General features: G+C 32.5%; 2 protein-coding genes across 8 annotated transcripts; one reads left to right on the top strand and one right to left on the bottom strand.

Moving 5' to 3' along the window:
• The first annotated feature begins 1498 nt into the window (after nucleotides 1-1498).
• Nucleotides 1499-7279, top strand: LOC122592429. Of its 7 annotated transcripts, none has more exons than XM_043764651.1 (14): nucleotides 1499-1648; nucleotides 1805-1891; nucleotides 2834-2865; nucleotides 2953-3112; nucleotides 3210-3416; nucleotides 4630-4732; nucleotides 4819-4872; nucleotides 4954-5037; nucleotides 5126-5212; nucleotides 5287-5370; nucleotides 5483-5527; nucleotides 5598-5687; nucleotides 5777-5986; nucleotides 6706-7279. In XM_043764651.1, exons 1-14 carry the CDS (start codon nucleotides 1607-1609, stop codon nucleotides 6843-6845), a joined length of 1425 nt encoding a protein of 474 aa, XP_043620586.1. In that variant the 5' UTR covers nucleotides 1499-1606; the 3' UTR covers nucleotides 6846-7279. The 7 variants fall into 7 exon arrangements, with proteins under 7 accessions (XP_043620586.1, XP_043620585.1, XP_043620582.1 ...); XM_043764650.1 differs by having other exon boundaries at nucleotides 4951-5037; nucleotides 5290-5370; XM_043764647.1 differs by having other exon boundaries at nucleotides 1500-1648; nucleotides 4951-5037.
• Nucleotides 7280-7705: 426 nt separating this feature from the next.
• On the bottom strand, nucleotides 7706-14269 carry LOC122592925 (probable quinone oxidoreductase). Its single transcript, XM_043765258.1, has 18 exons — nucleotides 14029-14269; nucleotides 13034-13204; nucleotides 12703-12884; nucleotides 11929-12034; nucleotides 11659-11735; nucleotides 11482-11569; nucleotides 10887-11076; nucleotides 10684-10810; nucleotides 10353-10433; nucleotides 10168-10269; nucleotides 9980-10075; nucleotides 9801-9875; nucleotides 9598-9717; nucleotides 9357-9485; nucleotides 8511-8588; nucleotides 8272-8358; nucleotides 8108-8194; nucleotides 7706-8024 (listed from the first exon to the last, which is right to left on the bottom strand). The coding sequence occupies exons 1-18, from the start codon at nucleotides 14081-14083 to the stop codon at nucleotides 7974-7976; spliced, it is 1902 nt and encodes a 633-aa protein (XP_043621193.1). The 5' UTR covers nucleotides 14084-14269; the 3' UTR covers nucleotides 7706-7973.
• Nucleotides 14270-17762: the final 3493 nt, after the last annotated feature.

Raw genomic sequence — 17762 nt, 5'->3', positions numbered from 1 at the left:
TATTGCAGGAATCCACGTCGAAAACAACTTATTGATGCTCTCAACGTACAATACCCTTATTTCGGCGAAATCTGAAACCCCTTTTTGGGGTTTCCGGTGGTCGCCGACCAAAAAGGTTCACTTTTTTAAACATATCAGGTTGGATCAAGTGGTTGAAACCGGTTCGATTCTCATGGCTGATAAGATTAGAAGTGCTTTTATATCTTTTGTAGAATATGAAAGCAGTCTATTTCCTTCCTATAGGGTTAATAATTACTTAGAAAATTTTATACCGAGTATTTCATTTTGCTAATGTCATTTCATATCATTTATTTTGGTAAAAATGATAGAGGATTATTCTACATCTAAGATTATGTAGAATGTTTACATGAGAATTTTGTAAATAAATAAATGGGTTTTGTTTTTTTATTTTTAATTAATAAAAAAATGAGAACTTTTAGAGTGACAAATAATATACAAAGAAGCTTTTACAAATGAAAAAACATATATATAAAAGAGAAAAGAGAAAACAAACTTAGAATATGTTTGGTCTGCTTCATTGTTTTCATATGCCATATTAGCTTGTAAAATTATGTTTGTAGATGTTTATAAACATAACATTTTTTTAAGAAAAATTCACTTAAGAGTTGTTTAGTTAAGATAAAATAAAAATGAGAGAAAAAGAATGAGCCAAATTTTTTGTTTTTTTGGTTGCATCTGAAAATGTAACTTAAAATGGAGAATTGAAAACAATTTCATTTTCTTCATTCTTTAAATATGAGAATAAATTTTTTTTTTTGATGTTGTCATATATGTTAATTTTAATTATTAATCACCGTAAGATTTTACATTTATCGTATATTTGTTATCCATTTGTATTAAACGCCATATTTTTTTTTTTAAATACTCATATTTTTCTCACTATTTTTTACATTTTCATTTTTTCTCAATTTCTCATATCAAATAGTGACTTTCACATCCAAATTTGTGAGCAAACCCCATACTAATATTAAAAAAAAACCTCATACTCACGTTCCCTTTTTATTTTTGTAACATGATTGTTTTTTTACCTTTAAACTAATTTATTATCAAAAATTCTAAAAAGAAATTTTAATCACAACTCTTTTATCTTCCCATGCATGATATCCTACTAATCCATTAAATTCGTAGATTTCAAGGTTGACCATTTTACAAAAAACTAAGTGTTTTAGGATATAATTTAAAGTTTTTTCCTTTTTCCTTCTCACAAATCATCCATTTATAACTACTCGTACAACAAATTATAATGATAGGTCCACCATTAACAACTTGTCTTGAAATAACATAGGATCTTATAAGAAGCTAGGCAGCTGTGTTTTGTTTACTGCTCTCTAATATAATCTTACCTGCTTTGTCTGCTTTTAATACATTTATTATTATTATTATCTACAGTTCTACACAACTTACAATACCACCAGCTATATACAATACATACATACATACATACATATGCATATACATGTATCTATAGGCTGTTAAAGTACACAAAAGTAAGAAGAAATAAAACCCATTTATATAAAAAAAACAAAAATAAATAAAAAAACCCACTTAATATATCGAAACAAAAAGTTTTTCTTAGTCAGAAAACATGGATTCTTACAAGCAAACTTTTCTGGAACAAGATTCAGAGGTAAATTTATATATATTTTATATTTTATGATGTGGGCTTCTTTTGTTACATCATGTATTTAAATGTTTGTCTTCTTTTATGTACTTTCATATGATATATATGCTTGAATTAATGTTTTTTAGTATTAATTTTTTATAACATTTTTCAAACTTATAGATGAAGCCAAATCTGACATCTGACAAGAAGAAGAAAAGGAAAAGAATTCCTAAAGAGATTGGAGAATCCAAATCCAAAGATAAACAGGTGAAAAAATTTGTGTGCTTTGAAATTTGTGCCATGTGTAGATTCATAGTTGTTTTTAGATCTGTTGATTTTGTACTAAAGTTTTGATGTTGGTAATTAAGAATCCTGTTGTGTTTTTATGTTTTGTTGTTCAAAGTTTGATTTATGGTGACTTTAATTGTGGGGTTTACTTGGTTTGAAGTATCTATAATTTGCTGTCTGATTGTTGCTCTAATGATGTTATTTGTTCCGATCGGTTTTAGTCTTCGTTCGTGGCGTTTAGGAAAGTTACGATTGTGAAAAGACGTTTCGTTCTGTGCTTTGCTTTCATTGATTACAGCTGTGAATACAGGTTCTGTCCAGCGGTGCAACGTGTTGTCTTACCAATTAAGATTGTAAAAAGGCGTTTTGATCTGATCGACTACTTTACCAATTGGGGTTGTGATTAGATAATATTTGTCCAGCGACACAATGTTTCTAACAATTAGTGTTGTCAAACGACGTTTTGGCTCAATTGGCCTACTTTACCAATTAGGGTTTTAAGTGGATGTTTTTATCCAGTGGCACAATGCGGTTTTACTCTCATGAGCTGAGGAAGGAATGAAAAAAAAACTTGTGTCTCATTTGAAGGTGTTACTAATTTCTGACATTTTCTGTGAAGGAAGTTTAATTACCCGAGTATAATTTACTTAACACAGCTCTAGTAGTTTCTATATTGCAATATTTGCTTGTAAGTGCTACTTATTATTATCAGTGTTTATATGTATGTGGATTGTACTTGTATACATAAAAGAAGGGAGAACATGCTAGTAAGTGTTGTTTACTTGAGGTAAAGATGGAGTACTTGGAATGAGAATGAAGAGTTTGAAATTGTGCAGAAGTTCTTGACACATATTTAATAAAATGTCTTCTATGTGCACATTATATCATAATAACTTAAGTTTTTTCTATTTTTTCTTGCAGATTATGTCAGATAAGCCCAAGAAAGGTTCCGGGTTCGTGACTTTTCATGTATTTCCCTTTCAAATACTTTCTTTAGTATCGCTACTAATTCATATGTAACATTGTGCATCTCAATACAGTAAAGGGAAAAAAACGAAACTTTGTGACATTTATAAAGATGCCGAAGACCAGTACATGAGTTTAGAGCGAGCGGCAATTTTTTTAGAGCGCCTAGATGAGGGGTTACCAAAATTTGCCAAATGCATGCTCCCCTCAAATGTTCTTTATAGTTTTTGGTTGGTAAGAAATAAGAATCTAGTAAATGCTTAACATTTTTATTGAGCAATTTCACAGACAGGTTCGATTATAAATTGTTAATTTAGTCTCTCTTGTGCAGATTTTACCCAGAAAATTCTGTGTTATGCATTTGCCTGACAGCGATACAACAGTTACTCTTGTGGATGAGTCTGGAAAGGAGTTTAAAACTAACTACCTTTTGGCAAGGCATGGTTTAAGTGCCGGATGGAGGGGATTTACCACTGCACAAAGGTTACTGCAGGGTGATATTCTGTTTTTCCGTCTTGTTCAACCCTGCAAGCTACAGGTAATATATTACATAACGTTATCTACGCTTTTTATTCGTTAATGTGTCTGTAAGCCTGATCCTTACAATTTATATGATCACCTTATCAAATAAATATTTTGAGATGTCTAGGACAACCCACTTTTTTAGTTTGATAATGCCTATATTATTTTAAAATATTTTTTTGAGATAGTTTGCTTGAAATGACTTAATCATTCTTTATCGTAGTACATACATGCAGCTTATTATAAGTTTATGTCAGTTTGCGGCAAGCGTGTAATCATGGGCTTTGCAAATAAATGTAGTATTATATGTGGATTAAGGTTTTGAATATTGTACTAGGAATAAGTAAAGTGACAAAGGAAAATCCAAAAAAACAAAGCCTTAAACGTTTGTATCGCTATGCCAACGAAAGTGTGAAAGGTGAATATGTTAGAAACTAGGCTAATGTGAATTCCCTAATTCCATAAATCGTCTTTTAATATCCCGTATCATATTCAAACTGGGAATTGACAAAGATGGGAAACCTAAAGTGTAATATGGGATTGTCTGGCAGTTGGGTAATTGTTCGGTGGGCTATGTGTTGTATAGGTTGAGAGGGGCCGGGTTGAGGGTAAATTTATTAAAATTGATACACCTGTGACTAATGGGAATTCATTGGTTCTATAAATCTTTAGTTAACCTTCATTGAGGGTGCATTTTAATCTAGAAACTACAAAGAAGAGCATAAAAAACCCAGAATTTTCTCCAAAACATTTTCTATTTTTATGAATGGTTAGTGGTCGTATATGCACCCAAAAGTTATGTTATTTCAACACCTTTTTTAGCTTGGATAGAATGATTTCTCAGGTATAATATATTAAAAGTAAAACTGATCATTGGGCTAAGAAAGGAAAATTTGGATGACAGTGTTAGGTTAAGAAAGAAGGGCACCAAAAAGAAAAAAATTCCCTGACCCGCTTGACTAATTTGAACCTTTCCTTCTTAAGCTAGTATGGTATTTATATTAATCGTTTGATCCATTAGAAATAAACTATAACCTGAATCAACCCCAGTGATAAATAAATAAGTTGCAATTGCCATCTCTAGATTTAACATCTTGCTGCCAGCTCATTGATCCTATGTTGGTAATATACGATCCATCAATAAAAAAGAAAGAAGAAAGCCAATATAGATGTAAGAATCATGGAATATCGTACATGAAGTTAGCTATATTGAATCAACTCTTTTGTAGGTTAATATAGTAAGAAGATATGGTCTCGAGGCGATAGAAGCGGCTGTTTGTTTAATGGAAATGCATCCTCGTGTTAAAAGGAAAAGAGGACCAACTGACTTTGGTATGCATAGTCATTTCTTCAATTTTCTTTTCTGTTTTGGCCTAAAACACTTTTTTAAATCTTTTGAATAATATTCGCTTACTTAGAGAAAGCGGGGGAAGCTAAGAGAGAAAAACTTAAGCATAAAGAAGTTAAAGAAGGTATGACTCTTCTATCTTAGTTTTCTATTTTTTTTTATCTTTTAGTTTACTTCTTAATATGTGCGTATTATCATCTAGAAGAAGAGTGTGAACTCGAGATCCAAGCCCCCACGAAAGCAGGGGAAGATATTAAAGAGGAACTTAAGCATAAAGAAGTTAAGGAAGGTAAGAGCGTTCCCGTTTCCTGGTTTTGTATATTGCATATTGCATTTTTCAGTTTTTTTGTTAATGTGTGGATATTATTGTTCTTTAGAAGAAGAATGTGAACTCAAGAACCAATTCATGGTGAAAGGAAGGGAAGATACGAAAGAAGAACTTATACATAATGAAATTACGGAAGGTAAGAGTGTTCCTATATTGGTTTTCCGTATAGAAAATTTTCAGTTCTTATGTTGAATGGTTTTATTTTACTAGAAGAATGTGAACTAAAGAACCAAACCCCGGGGAAAGTAGGGAAAGTTAAGAAAGGAAAACTCAAGCATAAGTCAGTCAAGGAAGGTAAGAGTGTTTCCTTTCATTGGTTTTGCATATTGTATTTTTCAGTTCTTTTTCTAAATTGTTTTGTATTAGAAGAAAGTGAATTTAAATAACCAAACCCTATTGAAAGCAGGGGGAACAAAGAAAGGAAAACTTCAGCTTAAAGAAGTTAAGGAAGGTAAGAGTGTTCACCTTTTTGGTTTTCATATTGCAATTGTTATATTTAATATGTAAATATTATTGTTTAGCAGAACAATGTGAACAACAGAAGCAAACCCCAGTGAAAGCAACAGGGGGAGCCAAGAAAGGAAAAACTAATCAAAAAGAAGTTAAGGAAGGTAAGAGGGTTCTATTCCTCTTATTTGGTTTTGCATATTGCGTTCTTTAATCTTTTTGTTGTTAATTTGTGTATGCTTTTGCTTGAAAGAAGAATGTGAACTTAATAACCAAACCCCAGTGCCTGTACAAACAAATAAAGGCAAGAGAACACGTAGAAGTCCGAAGAAGTTTATAGCAAGATTTACACTAGATCTTTGTTCAACTCAAAGGAATGGTGAAGAAGATAGTGAAATTCAAAGGGTATCGTGTGCTGCCCAATGTGATAATAGTGATGGCCCGAGCTCAGAAGTTGTGCAAGGTATATGACTTTTCAAGCATTTCTCTCTCTTTTTTGAATCCAGGTTCATATTAAATCAGACTGAGTCAATCTAGTTTAGAGTTGGCAAGATGGAAGGGTGGTCCAGGTTGGTTAACACTTAACAGGTCAACTGCATTTTATTTATTATGGCTATAAACTGGCCAGGTTGAACTGGGTTAGACTCACAAGCATTTTTTTGTCCAATTGTCATTTTAAATAATAATGTGTTAATCATGACCATGCAAATGATACTATTCTTTCACCGTCTAAATTTTCGTGTCAAACCATGTAGTATGCATTAGAAATAGACTCTTTATTATTTTTCATCGGTTTGGCCAGGTTTCATTTAATCCAAAATTTTTAGTTGACCTGTTAGAGATGAACACAACCCAAGTCAACATATTCATAAGTAAATGGGCTGATATTTCTACATTTGAGCTAGATGGTTTGCTTTTACGCTGATTGCCTGATTGACAGCGGCATAAAAATTGAACTGCATATTACTGTTTGAATTTGATCAAGTTTAGCTGTTTTATTTCGTGTTAGAGCAACATGTATGACGTTATACCAGTTGTGCTTACAATAAGAACCACCTAGTTTTATCAATACCAGATAACTTGTGTGTTTAGATAGTTCAGTTTATCATCTTTTACTTAAATTCAGTTGTACTTTATATGGTATCAAGTATTACTTTTGATTATAACATAGCTTGTTTGTAGGCTCAACTTCAGAAATTACCAACCAGTCACAACCTGATGAAGTCGGGAGCTTCAAACTGAATCTGGATTATCATGAGAGCAACATCAACTGTCATACAACTGCAGAAAGAATATTTCATTCTTCTACCGTGGCCACATAAAGAATGAATACCTCTTTATGTAATTTTTGTGCAAATCTGTAGAAGGCTTTTTGGAAACGTCATCATGGGAAGTCAAAATCCGAATCTGAATGTAAAAAAGCTAAAACAAGCGCATATGATGTATTAATTATTTTTGTTGAGGGCGTCTTGGACATGCTTTTGAATGAAGAGAGCTCTTGAAGTTGGAATGGATCTACAAGCACAGTAACTTTTACAGGGCAAATGAAGAACGAACAATGTTAATGCACCTTTTTTTCCCTTCATACTGTGGTGCTATATAGTATATATTTTTAGTTTTCTAGGATAAAGTTATTTTGGTACACATAGGAAGAATTCTTTTGATTCTATAGGTCTAAGTGTCGGTTTTTGCTGGATTCATTACTAACTTCTGATTAGAATGTTCAAAAAATGTGTAAAATTTTGGTTTTGTTGTATTATTTATTGTATCTACTATTTAATGTACAATTATGGGTAATCCTGCACAAAGAATTGGCAGTTTGCCAAATTTTGGGAAAATTTTCATGATATTCATTATGAACATCTTTTCATGGTATTCAAATTGACCTCCATGACTATCAGTCATTGCTTTCAGCACCCAAATGGCTTGAAACTAACCATATTTTGTTAATAATCACACAAATTACCCGTTTTGATTTCATAATTAACCTGTTGTCTAATCTTTAATGTATGCTTGTATTTGGAGCATTACTTTTGGCTCATCAAAGATCATATATGGCAAAGTCTCGTCATACATGATGGAAGATAGCGAAGAGCATGTAATGATCTTAAACTGTTCTCAAACAAGAAATTGAGACTGATTTGATACCAAAATATAAATTACAGTACTTGACATTATTGAATTTCACAATCCAAATTCAGTTTAATCAGATATATAGATAAACTTTCAAGTACATCAACACAAACATATTCTACATTGTCCAAATTGTTAAGTCTGTCAGAACACAGACATAAACTAGTCAGGACAACCATTCTCACCCTGAATATGTAATGTAATTTCAAAAAGTAGGAGTATACTATCTTAATCCGATTCATGGAGCAACAAGAACCAAGTCCTCTGTATACACAGTTTGCTTTATTGTAATGATGTATATTACTATAATAACAAGCTTAAAGCTTGGCCGTTTGTTGACTGAAACTCGGGTCGATGCAAACAACCACCTGGAAGCAAAAGTCCAACATGTTAATTTTCTAAATTTCTATTATACATGACAGGAAAGCCCTTTTGTATTGTTTGCACATACCTTGCCAACGCTTTTACCAGAATGGAGATATTCAACTGCATCAGCCACAGATTGAACTCCCACAAAGCTTTTAGGGTCTACTGTAACCTGATAATTTGAAGAAAAAAAGAGAGAATAAATATCAAATTATGACAAGAACGAACAAAAATTAATAGATACATTACCTTTAGTTTTCCCAAGGAAAAAAGATGAACCAGACTATCCAGATGTTGTTGCCACAGATGAGCATATTGGGTGAGAAAAAATCCAGCCTGCAAGAGCCACATTTTATCATGAATCAAGCCAAGTAATGTATTCAGTTATCATTCATCTACTATTCTACTTCAAGTTGCAACTATTACTTTCCTTCTCTGAAAAATTGCAACCATTTTCTATTTGTAAGACAGGTTAAGATTTATCGTACCAAAGTTTGGCTTTTTGCTAGGAGTTTCTCGCATAGTCCTGTGTAGTTTCGTGGTTTCCATCCATCCTCTCCCTGATACTGAAAAAAAAGAGGAAATATCAGAGCGATGTAACATATAATCAACAGTTCAACATGAAAAGACTTGTACCCTTTAGTTGCGTGTTTCCCTAACAAAAAAAGAAGCAGAAAGATATCTTTGACTATTGGGGTCAAATGACACATTCTGAACCTTGAAACAGATACAACTCACCTCATAGTTTTCTATATATACCTTTTTACTACATTAAATTTTGTAACCTGGACGACAATATAAAAGATACTAGCGCAGAAGTCTTAACAAATTGTATATCATTTTTAAATTTGGTACCTAGTAAGTTTGACATAGAAAGTCAGCAAACAGACATTAGTCAAGGCCTGCTATCTATAACATGATAACAAGAGAGAAACAAATGGAGTTGGCTATTCTGATCCATATATTAAAGAATGTGTAGATTCTTGTTATGAATTACTCTAGCCGATCGAACCGGAAAACTGTTAAATCAAGACAATTATCTAAAAAGAAAATGGGTCAAACGGGCTAAAAGTAGCCAAAAGGGTATGTTTATTGCATAAATCCCCTAACCATTTAATTAAACTTTTTAGCTTAATACTAAGAAAATAATATAACTTTTACAATTGTATTTTATGATAATTTCATTTTCAAATACAACCCCTTTCGTGGCAAAGATTACCCTTTTCACCCGTTACCTGACCCCACCTATTTTGCTACCCGTAGAATTAACCATAACAGCAGAATTGTAAAAAAGGCAGTAAAAAGCATAATAACATTAAACAAAGCTCAATTACCTGAGAGATCATTCCAATGACAACCATTCGTCCATAAACTGCTAATGCGTTGAAACACACATCAAACATATCGCCTCCAACAGACTCATAAACAATATCAACACCTTTTGGGAATTCCTTCTTAAGAACCTGCTCATTTTGTAGAAGATTAAAAAGGCTCTTTGTCATGTCTACGTAAGATCTAATGATTTGATAATTACCATGGACTAATTCCTAGTTAATTCTTTGAAAAGACACATACATTTTTTATAGATTCTTCTTTATAGTCGATGACACGATCAACTCCCAAATCTCTTAGAAGCCTGGCCTTATCTTTACCTCCGCAAGTTGCCACCACTTTGTTTCCAGCTAACTTTGCAAGCTGTCATAACACAAATAGGTCAGTAAATTATCTTAGAAGATTTTGAAAAGAAAAATAAATTTCTAATTTTATGCTAGAATTACCTGAACTGCAAATTGCCCTGTCCCTCCCGCAGCAGCAGTGACAAGAACAGTCTTTCCTGACTCCATTTGAGCTGCCTAGAAGTATTATGATAAATTACAATTCACTCCAATTATTTATTGGAATCCAAAAACATGTTACATATAACATTTCAACCAAAACATATATTTAGGCTTATAACCTTTTCTAGAGAAATCGATGCTGTAAGGCCAGAAGTAAGCATGGCAACAACTTCAGGGTCAGGTCTCACAACCGGAAGAATGTGTTTAGAGGGTACCTAAACATACACAATCCAAAACTGATAATTCTATATCATGATAAACACGTGATAATATAACTAAACTAAAACACTATCTTAAGATCACATACCATGGCAAATTCAGCATAAGCTCCAAAAGTCATAATTGCTGCAGGAGTGCCAACTTTTAGATTTTTAACCCCATCACCCACTGCAGCAATTAATCCTACACCCTGTAAAAGTGTTCAAACACATGAACCGAAGAGCCGAAGCAAATATAAATCACATTTCAGAAACTACTATTTAACATTTCTACCTCAAATCCAGCATTAAATGGAAGTCGAGAGCTGATTTCCTGTTTGCTTCCACTAAAGTAACTACCAGAACTAAAATTTACCTGATACATAGTACTCAAACTATTAGATAATTCAAGTGTTGTCCTGGAGAAAGACACCAGCAAATATGACATGATGTTTATAAAAGCAAATACTTGATTGTATTGATAATATATCATATGCATTTTGTGGGTAGCATTTAGATATAATACTGGTCCAAATTAATTGATGCACCAACATGACAAGGAAGATGAAATAAATAGAATAAAGAAAAATAGTAGCAACTATATTGTTAGCTGATAACAAACTTACATCACTTGCATTGACTCCAGCATATATGATTTTTAACAACACATGATCTGATTTGATTGGTAAACTTAATGGTGCACGGACTACACTTGTAGCACCACGGAAATTGTTGCTCAGGGTATGAACAATTCTGCATAACATGTATCAAATAGATCAGGTCAAAATAAAACAATAAATTGAGTATGAAAACATTGATATCCACTTACACTTTCTCAAAGCTCTGAGGGATATGAACCGTCGTAGGAGTCACTGATGCAAATCTTTTCCTCATTTTTGAAGAAGGCAACAAGTATTTTGCTTCTTCATTTGGAGTTGGCCAGTATTCCAAACCCCGTCGATTAGTAATCCATAAACACGCGCCTGCTTTACTCTCATCAGTTATAAGCTCAAATGTGCCTGTTTCATTGGTTACTCGTCAGGCCAAATCTCCTAAAACTATTTTCATAATTAAAAAAAAAAGCGCGAATTGCATAAAACCAACTTTGGTCTGATTCTGTTTTGGCTGATCTACACAGTAGCATACGAAAAACCATCAGAGGTAAAATTTTCGTTATTTAAGGTAATAAGGAAAAACATCATTGAAAGGCAAACAGGGTCAAATTACCGATGTACCAGTTGTTACGTCATTTTGAACGTTACTGGGTCAGTGTACCTTGAATCAAATTTCAAAAACTTTTATGTGTATTTTTGGGGAAAAATTGTCGGATACCTATAACAGAAACTGAACAAAGTTGGTTACTCTTTTCTGCACATATGAACCCTTTCTCTGTTTTCTTCTTCTGATGAAATACAATAACATACCTTTAATGATGGTATCAATGGGAACAAAACCTCCCATTATGTCAATGTATCGCATATCCACTAATTCTCCCATGTCAGTTCGAACAAACTGCATACAGGTTATGGGAACATCAAACAAAAAGATGGATTCTGTCATTTCTAATATAAAAATAATACATAAAAGGTGTTCGGTCTCACCTCAGGGCAAAGCACATTGATACGGATGCCTTTTTTCTTGTAGGGAGCAAGTGATCTGGTAAACATAACCACACCCCCTTTCAAAACAAAGTGTGAAAGAAATATCAGAGGAAAAATACAGTAAACCGGAAGCATTCGTTGAGTCGATTAAGTAGGTATTTATTTACATATAAAAACTTATAATCATTTTGAAGAGGAACACTAGTGAATGAACTCAATGAAAGTTGTGTATCATAGGTATAATTCTAATATTTACTGAAAATATCGAACCTTTGGAGGAAGAATAGATAGGGTCAGTGATCATTGGATATAGTCCAGATGCCGAACCCAAATTTATCACCACACCAGGTTTCTTTGCAGCTTCCATAATTTTGATCTGCATAAGATAGATTTTATAAGAAATGCTAAAATTATCGGAAGCGATGAACCTTAAATGACTTTAAACTATGCAATTTAAAAGGAAAGGTGTTCCCTTATGATGGTAACTATAAGCATGCAACTCATATAGAGACGGAAGATCTATTTCCAGGGCTATAAATAGCAATTTGAAACTGTTTAACCGAAGATGATCACCATTTAATTTTTGGATAATTTGTCTTTTCGCACTTTGGCGCACTGCGTGCCATTGGTAATGATTCTACTACGGTGCCACAAATTCGCAAGCTGATCCTAAGTAATCGTTGTTGTTCATTCTCTTATCCCCTTCTGCATTTAGTAGTGAAAAGTTGGCGTGGAAAACCGATATCTAAGGATAAACCCGATTCACCTCTTCTTTTTTATAATATAAGAGACTTTTACGCACAGTTTCAAAATGTCTCCCTTCTTCCTGGTATGAATGTTTCATCATTCTAAATTTTCATTCGTCTCATAATCACAACTTGGTAAAGGCACAAACACTACATTTAACTTTCAACAGCTTGTGTCACATAACCACTTTCAAAATCCACATTCAAACACCCCTTGAACAAAAATTTTGGACATGTTTAATGCACATCTGCTAATTTATATTTTAGCTTGGTAAAAACAAGTGAAGTAAAAACATACCGCCCTGTGGGTGCAATCGATAACAGCTACAAGATTCACGTTAATGGCATGTCTCCAAGAGCGTGTACCATCAGTTTGGTCTTGTTGGAATGGCACGGAAGTTACAATACCCGCACAATTAATACAGATATCCAAACCCCCGTATGTTTCCAGGTGCTTTTCAAATGCAGCAGCCACTTCTCCTGTTGGTTAAACACAAATAAAGTTCACAAAAAGCATAGCAGAAAGATCGCAACATATCAGAACAAAGTCTCCCTTAAATCATTGAATTAGGTTGGGGCGGCTGGTGGTTTCGGGATCCCGTGGAAAATGCTTCTTTTATAAGACTCACCCTTGTTACTGACATCACATTTCACAAAGATAGCAGATGGGAATTTTGATCCCGAATGAAGCTTGAGATTTTCTTTTTGTAAAAGCAATGCAACTTCCTTCCCCTTCTCTGAATAATCAACAACCGTAACAAATATACCCTTTTCAGCAAGAGCAATGCAAAGTGCTTTACCTGCATATCAAAGCAACAAAAATAGTACACGATATCAAGAATCCCAATTAGATTAACCATTTTCCGAAAACAGCCATCATCCGAGTCTAACAAAACTAGAAGCACTTAAAAAATGTCATCATCAAACCTTTTGAAGATTCACATATGCTCATTTGCATATATTCCAGTATTCCACCACAAAGTTTTTCTCTTTTTCAAATTTGGATTTAAAATAAAAAGAGATTTGAATCATTTTATATCTATTAGTAGCCTAGTATATTACCATCATCTTTGACAACAAAAGGTCCAATTTTTATCTCTTTCTTTAGAAAACAAAAAGATGATAACCAACAAACTTTTTAACCACATCATAAAAAAAAAGGAGAGTGATCCCCGGTTCAAGCTACCAACGAAAATAGTCTCTAATGTACTACGCGTCCTAACTGGTATTCCCATGGCCATCTGCTAGACATTTTCAACTGGTCATCCAAAATGCTCGCCTACCGGCATTACTTGATAGACTTTCCGAGACCTTTACGACGTCTTACAACTAGGCAGTAACATCTAGACCACACAGCTAACTATACAGTAATACAGATTTGTTGTACTCAACTACTGATAAACTCACACACTATCAAGTAATACTAGTATACTACTACTAGTCTACTACCAAAAATAAAAAAGTCAAACCCTTTGATCATCACCAAAATTGTAACTTTTATCTATATTCAATTAGCCTATGATCATAGTTGAAAATATTAACAGTAAATATCAAGATAAAAACTTATAAGAATATCCAAAAAAATAAAAAATAAAGAAAATGAAAAAGATATATGTATATATACCAATTCCAGAGGCACCACCAGTGACAAAAGCAGAAAGGCCAGGCTTTAGCTCCATCTCTTATCTTCTTTCAAACTCTACTGATGATGATGATAATGTATTTTCACTATTCTGTATATTGATAAAAGTATCTATATTTTTATAAAATAATAAGTTATATACTGTATATCTATATTCTGTTTTTAACAAAATTTGTTGTTATCCTTGTGTACTACTGTGTCCTCACCTAGTCACCCACCGTCTTAGAAAATATTGGAGCCGGCCAGAGACAATATATTGAGTGACATTTTTTTTTTTTTTCAACTGGGACCCACTTTTTATTGATATAAAAAGAAAATTGATAACTTTATTGGCCATGTGTATCATATGATAATATTTTTTACAAAAGATTTTTGATTTTGGAAATGCCTTCGAATTATTTCCATGTTTCATTTATTTTAATTTTTGACCTTAAAAAAAAATCTTGTTGATGTTCAAGAATGTATCTAACTATGGTACAAAATATATTCTGTATATATTAAATCTCAAATAATTTTGTTATTTGCATTTAGTTATCAAATGTTGGTATTGTATTTATTTTCAACCATCTTCAAGTGGCTTAAATTATATTAAGGTTTTGCTAAACAAGTCCTAACGGCTTTCGTTAAGGTGCATTGGATAGTTGTATATTTAACATAAAATTTAGAAAGTGAGCTTTTGATATGAAAAGATACAATTTGTTAATTAAATCCCTTAGGAAAGGCTTTATTTAGTATTTTCTTGAATTATATTATCATACATGTTTTTTCATAAGCTTTAATGTTTGAATCTCGCTAGATGCAAATTTAAATATTGCCTGTGAAAGATTTAAAACGGATTTTAAAAAGACTCGTCTATTTTGAAAAACCTGAATAAAAAAAAAAACATATTCTTATACATATCCAATGATATTCAACGAGATCCACAAACATTGGCACGCGAAAAAAAGTTTATTATACCCTTAGCATTATTTTGGTTACATGTGTAGGACATCGAAGTGTCGAACGATACATCTCGTGTGTGCAAATGCCTTCATTTCAATACAAATATAATCCATTAGCAACATGCCAACATATTGAATGAGTGACTAAGACGAGACGATAGCAATAGTCAGACTATAGGATGATAAAACAAGATAATGTTAGTTAAGTTGACTTATAATAATAATGTATGAATATGACAATATTGATTTTTGGCCAAAATAAATATTAGGCCATGAGAAAGTTATGTCCAAACATGCATCCATCTTTTTAATCTTTTTTGGCTCTAAAGTCTAAACGTTGAATATGTTACCTAACATGTCTATTTATTTACGTAACATGTCCATTTATTTACGTATTTCTTTTGTAACGTACTTATCATTTTGGAGTCTAACTTCTAGGTCTTAACCTATTGGGAAAAGAAGTAGATTTCCTAACCGGCAATACTTTTTAGTTTTAGAGATTGAAACGAATAGTAGAAACAAAGAATAGTGTTTAAATGATGTTATATTAGCAACAACAACAAAAAAAAAGGACCGTGTACTTTAGATAATGTTTAAATCATCTCCCAGATCATTATTAATCAACTACTTGTTACCAATGAGCATAGATCAATGTTACAAGTTATTTCATACAAATTTTCCAGTGATATAAGACTCAGATTCAAATCTTGTTAAGTGGACAGAGTTTTATCCTAATTAAATGTTGTGTCTTAAGACAGTTTAATGATTTTCTTCCTACATACAAGGTATTGATATTGAATGTATTAAAGTAAAGCGTTTTGCACTTTTAAATGTGAGTAATGACAAAATACAGTACTTCTATCCTATCCTAATCCTAACAATAAGAAGACGACACTTGAAATAATTAATAAATGAGGCGAGGAAAAACAATACATTATGTAATGTAAGTGATGACATGATATATTCCACAGGCAATGCTGTTTTATGAGGTCCAACAAGATTATGTCTGGTATATTCTGGTATATATATATAGAGAGAGTTGAAGTCATTTCTTGTAAGCTCCAATTACCAATCTTCTTAAGATAACATATAGCTAGTGTTTTACTATATTGGAGCTATATGTTTAAGGTAGAATATAGACCTTTTTTTTCGTTATGTATATAAGCCTTTTGTATTATCTGATGGACATTTAATTTCTGGGTATATTCCTTATTTAGAGAAGATCGAGATCCTAATTACTAGCTAAGAAGGATTATGCTTTTCATTATATAAAAAGATTCCCATCTTGAATAGCTTCCTAGTTTCTAACAGCTTTTGTGCTGCAAAGATCTCATCATCTATTGTCCTCTTGACCATTCAATTCTCGTTTTTGTTTTTTAACCGCTGGATGTTAAAATATGATTCGTCGGTACCCAAGTTTAAACATGGATACCTCACACGTACCATAGACAAAGTGTTGTCTTACCTTACCCTAACCAATTAATCGGCTAGAGGTCATGATTGGCCTTGATCAACCATCGTTATCATGATGACGTTATAGGTGAATTGGGTATTCGACGTATTAACAAAATTCTTGTACCAATATTCGCTGCACGTTACCATGTGACTACTTACTAATGTACGTATCACTTAATAAATGTCGTTTGATAAACCAAAAGTGAATTCATATGCGAATGTGTCCTGCACATGTACTGATCTACACAAAATGATCGATTTCTATGGTCCTCAATCTTTTTTTTGTGTACATCATTTGAGAAAAGGTTTAAACTATAGATTTACTATAAATTCTCTTTTTTCTGTGAATTTTAGATAACGAGTTTCAAAGAAATACTAGGATTGATACTGAAACAAAACTTGAAACTATGATTCCAAGTAAAATTTTTTGATTGATACTGAAACAAAACTTGAAACTATGATTCCTAAATTAGTTTTTTTTTAAGGGGTCATTACCTACATTGGACAAACTCGTAAGTACGCACTTTGACCTCCAAATCTCCAATAATATTTTGTAAAAGTGATGATATACATATGATATATCTTCTTACAAAATCCTGCTAATAATTATCCTAATGTCATAACTAAATTAGGATTTTTATTAGAGATATTGGAACTTCCGCTTGGCTTCTGTGGGGTGTTACTTTTTTTTTTCTTGGTGCATGCTATTGTGCTTTGTACGACTTGCTTGGGCCAGAGTCAATCGGACAGGGTTATGGGCTTCAGGTTTATGGGCCGTTCTAGGAAAGAAAAAAAAAAGTGATCTATCATCTATCCACTTTGCTCTTTCCATACTGCATAAATGCGTCGGCGCGTCGCCATTCGATACTATTATTCTTCTTTTTTTTTTTTTGGGTGTATTTTGATTTTTGAAGTACATATACGCACCATCAAAATGCTTAATAACGCCATTAATGACAATAACAGTTGTATATATGATTTAATTAGTATTATCAGCAGATGCTTCAGTGGTAGCTTCCTAGTCACTTCCCATACGTTGAATTGAACTGAAGTAAACAACAATCTTTAAGGATCAAATTTTTAATTCTTAATGGTATTGAGATTGAGATCTCAACATGATCCAACATTTGTTTCCTGTTAAAAAAATTATCTTACATGTGAAGTACAACAAGATTTCTTATAATATAAGGAAATCAATATATATATAAAAGCTATTAGATTGGAATACACTCATAATTAGCATTTCTAACATAGCACAAACAATATGCCAATCAAATTCTATACAAAAAAAAAAAAGAATAAAAAAAGAAACACATAATG

This window comes from Erigeron canadensis, chromosome 3 (genome assembly GCF_010389155.1).
Source record: "Erigeron canadensis isolate Cc75 chromosome 3, C_canadensis_v1, whole genome shotgun sequence".
Classification (NCBI taxonomy): Eukaryota; Viridiplantae; Streptophyta; class Magnoliopsida; order Asterales; family Asteraceae; genus Erigeron; species Erigeron canadensis.
This window is presented reverse-complemented; position numbering and strand designations above follow the sequence as displayed.

Bases quoted from the DNA above. Each gene is read 5' to 3' on its own strand.
- LOC122592429 (XM_043764647.1), top strand. From the start codon at position 1,607: ATGGATTCTTACAAGCAAACTTTTCTGGAACAAGATTCAGAG. The intron at 1,892-2,833 runs GTGAAAAAATTT...TTTTTCTTGCAG, and splicing joins CCAAATCCAAAGATAAACAG to ATTATGTCAGATAAGCCCAA. The intron at 3,113-3,209 runs GTAAGAAATAAG...TCTCTTGTGCAG, and splicing joins TTCTTTATAGTTTTTGGTTG to ATTTTACCCAGAAAATTCTG.
- LOC122592925 (XM_043765258.1), bottom strand. From the start codon at position 14,083: ATGGAGCTAAAGCCTGGCCTTTCTGCTTTTGTCACTGGTGGTGCCTCT. The intron at 11,570-11,658 runs GTGAGACCGAAC...ACCTGTATGCAG, and splicing joins TCAATGTGCTTTGCCCTGAG to TTTGTTCGAACTGACATGGG. The intron at 8,359-8,510 runs GTACGATAAATC...TGGCTCTTGCAG, and splicing joins TAGCAAAAAGCCAAACTTTG to GCTGGATTTTTTCTCACCCA.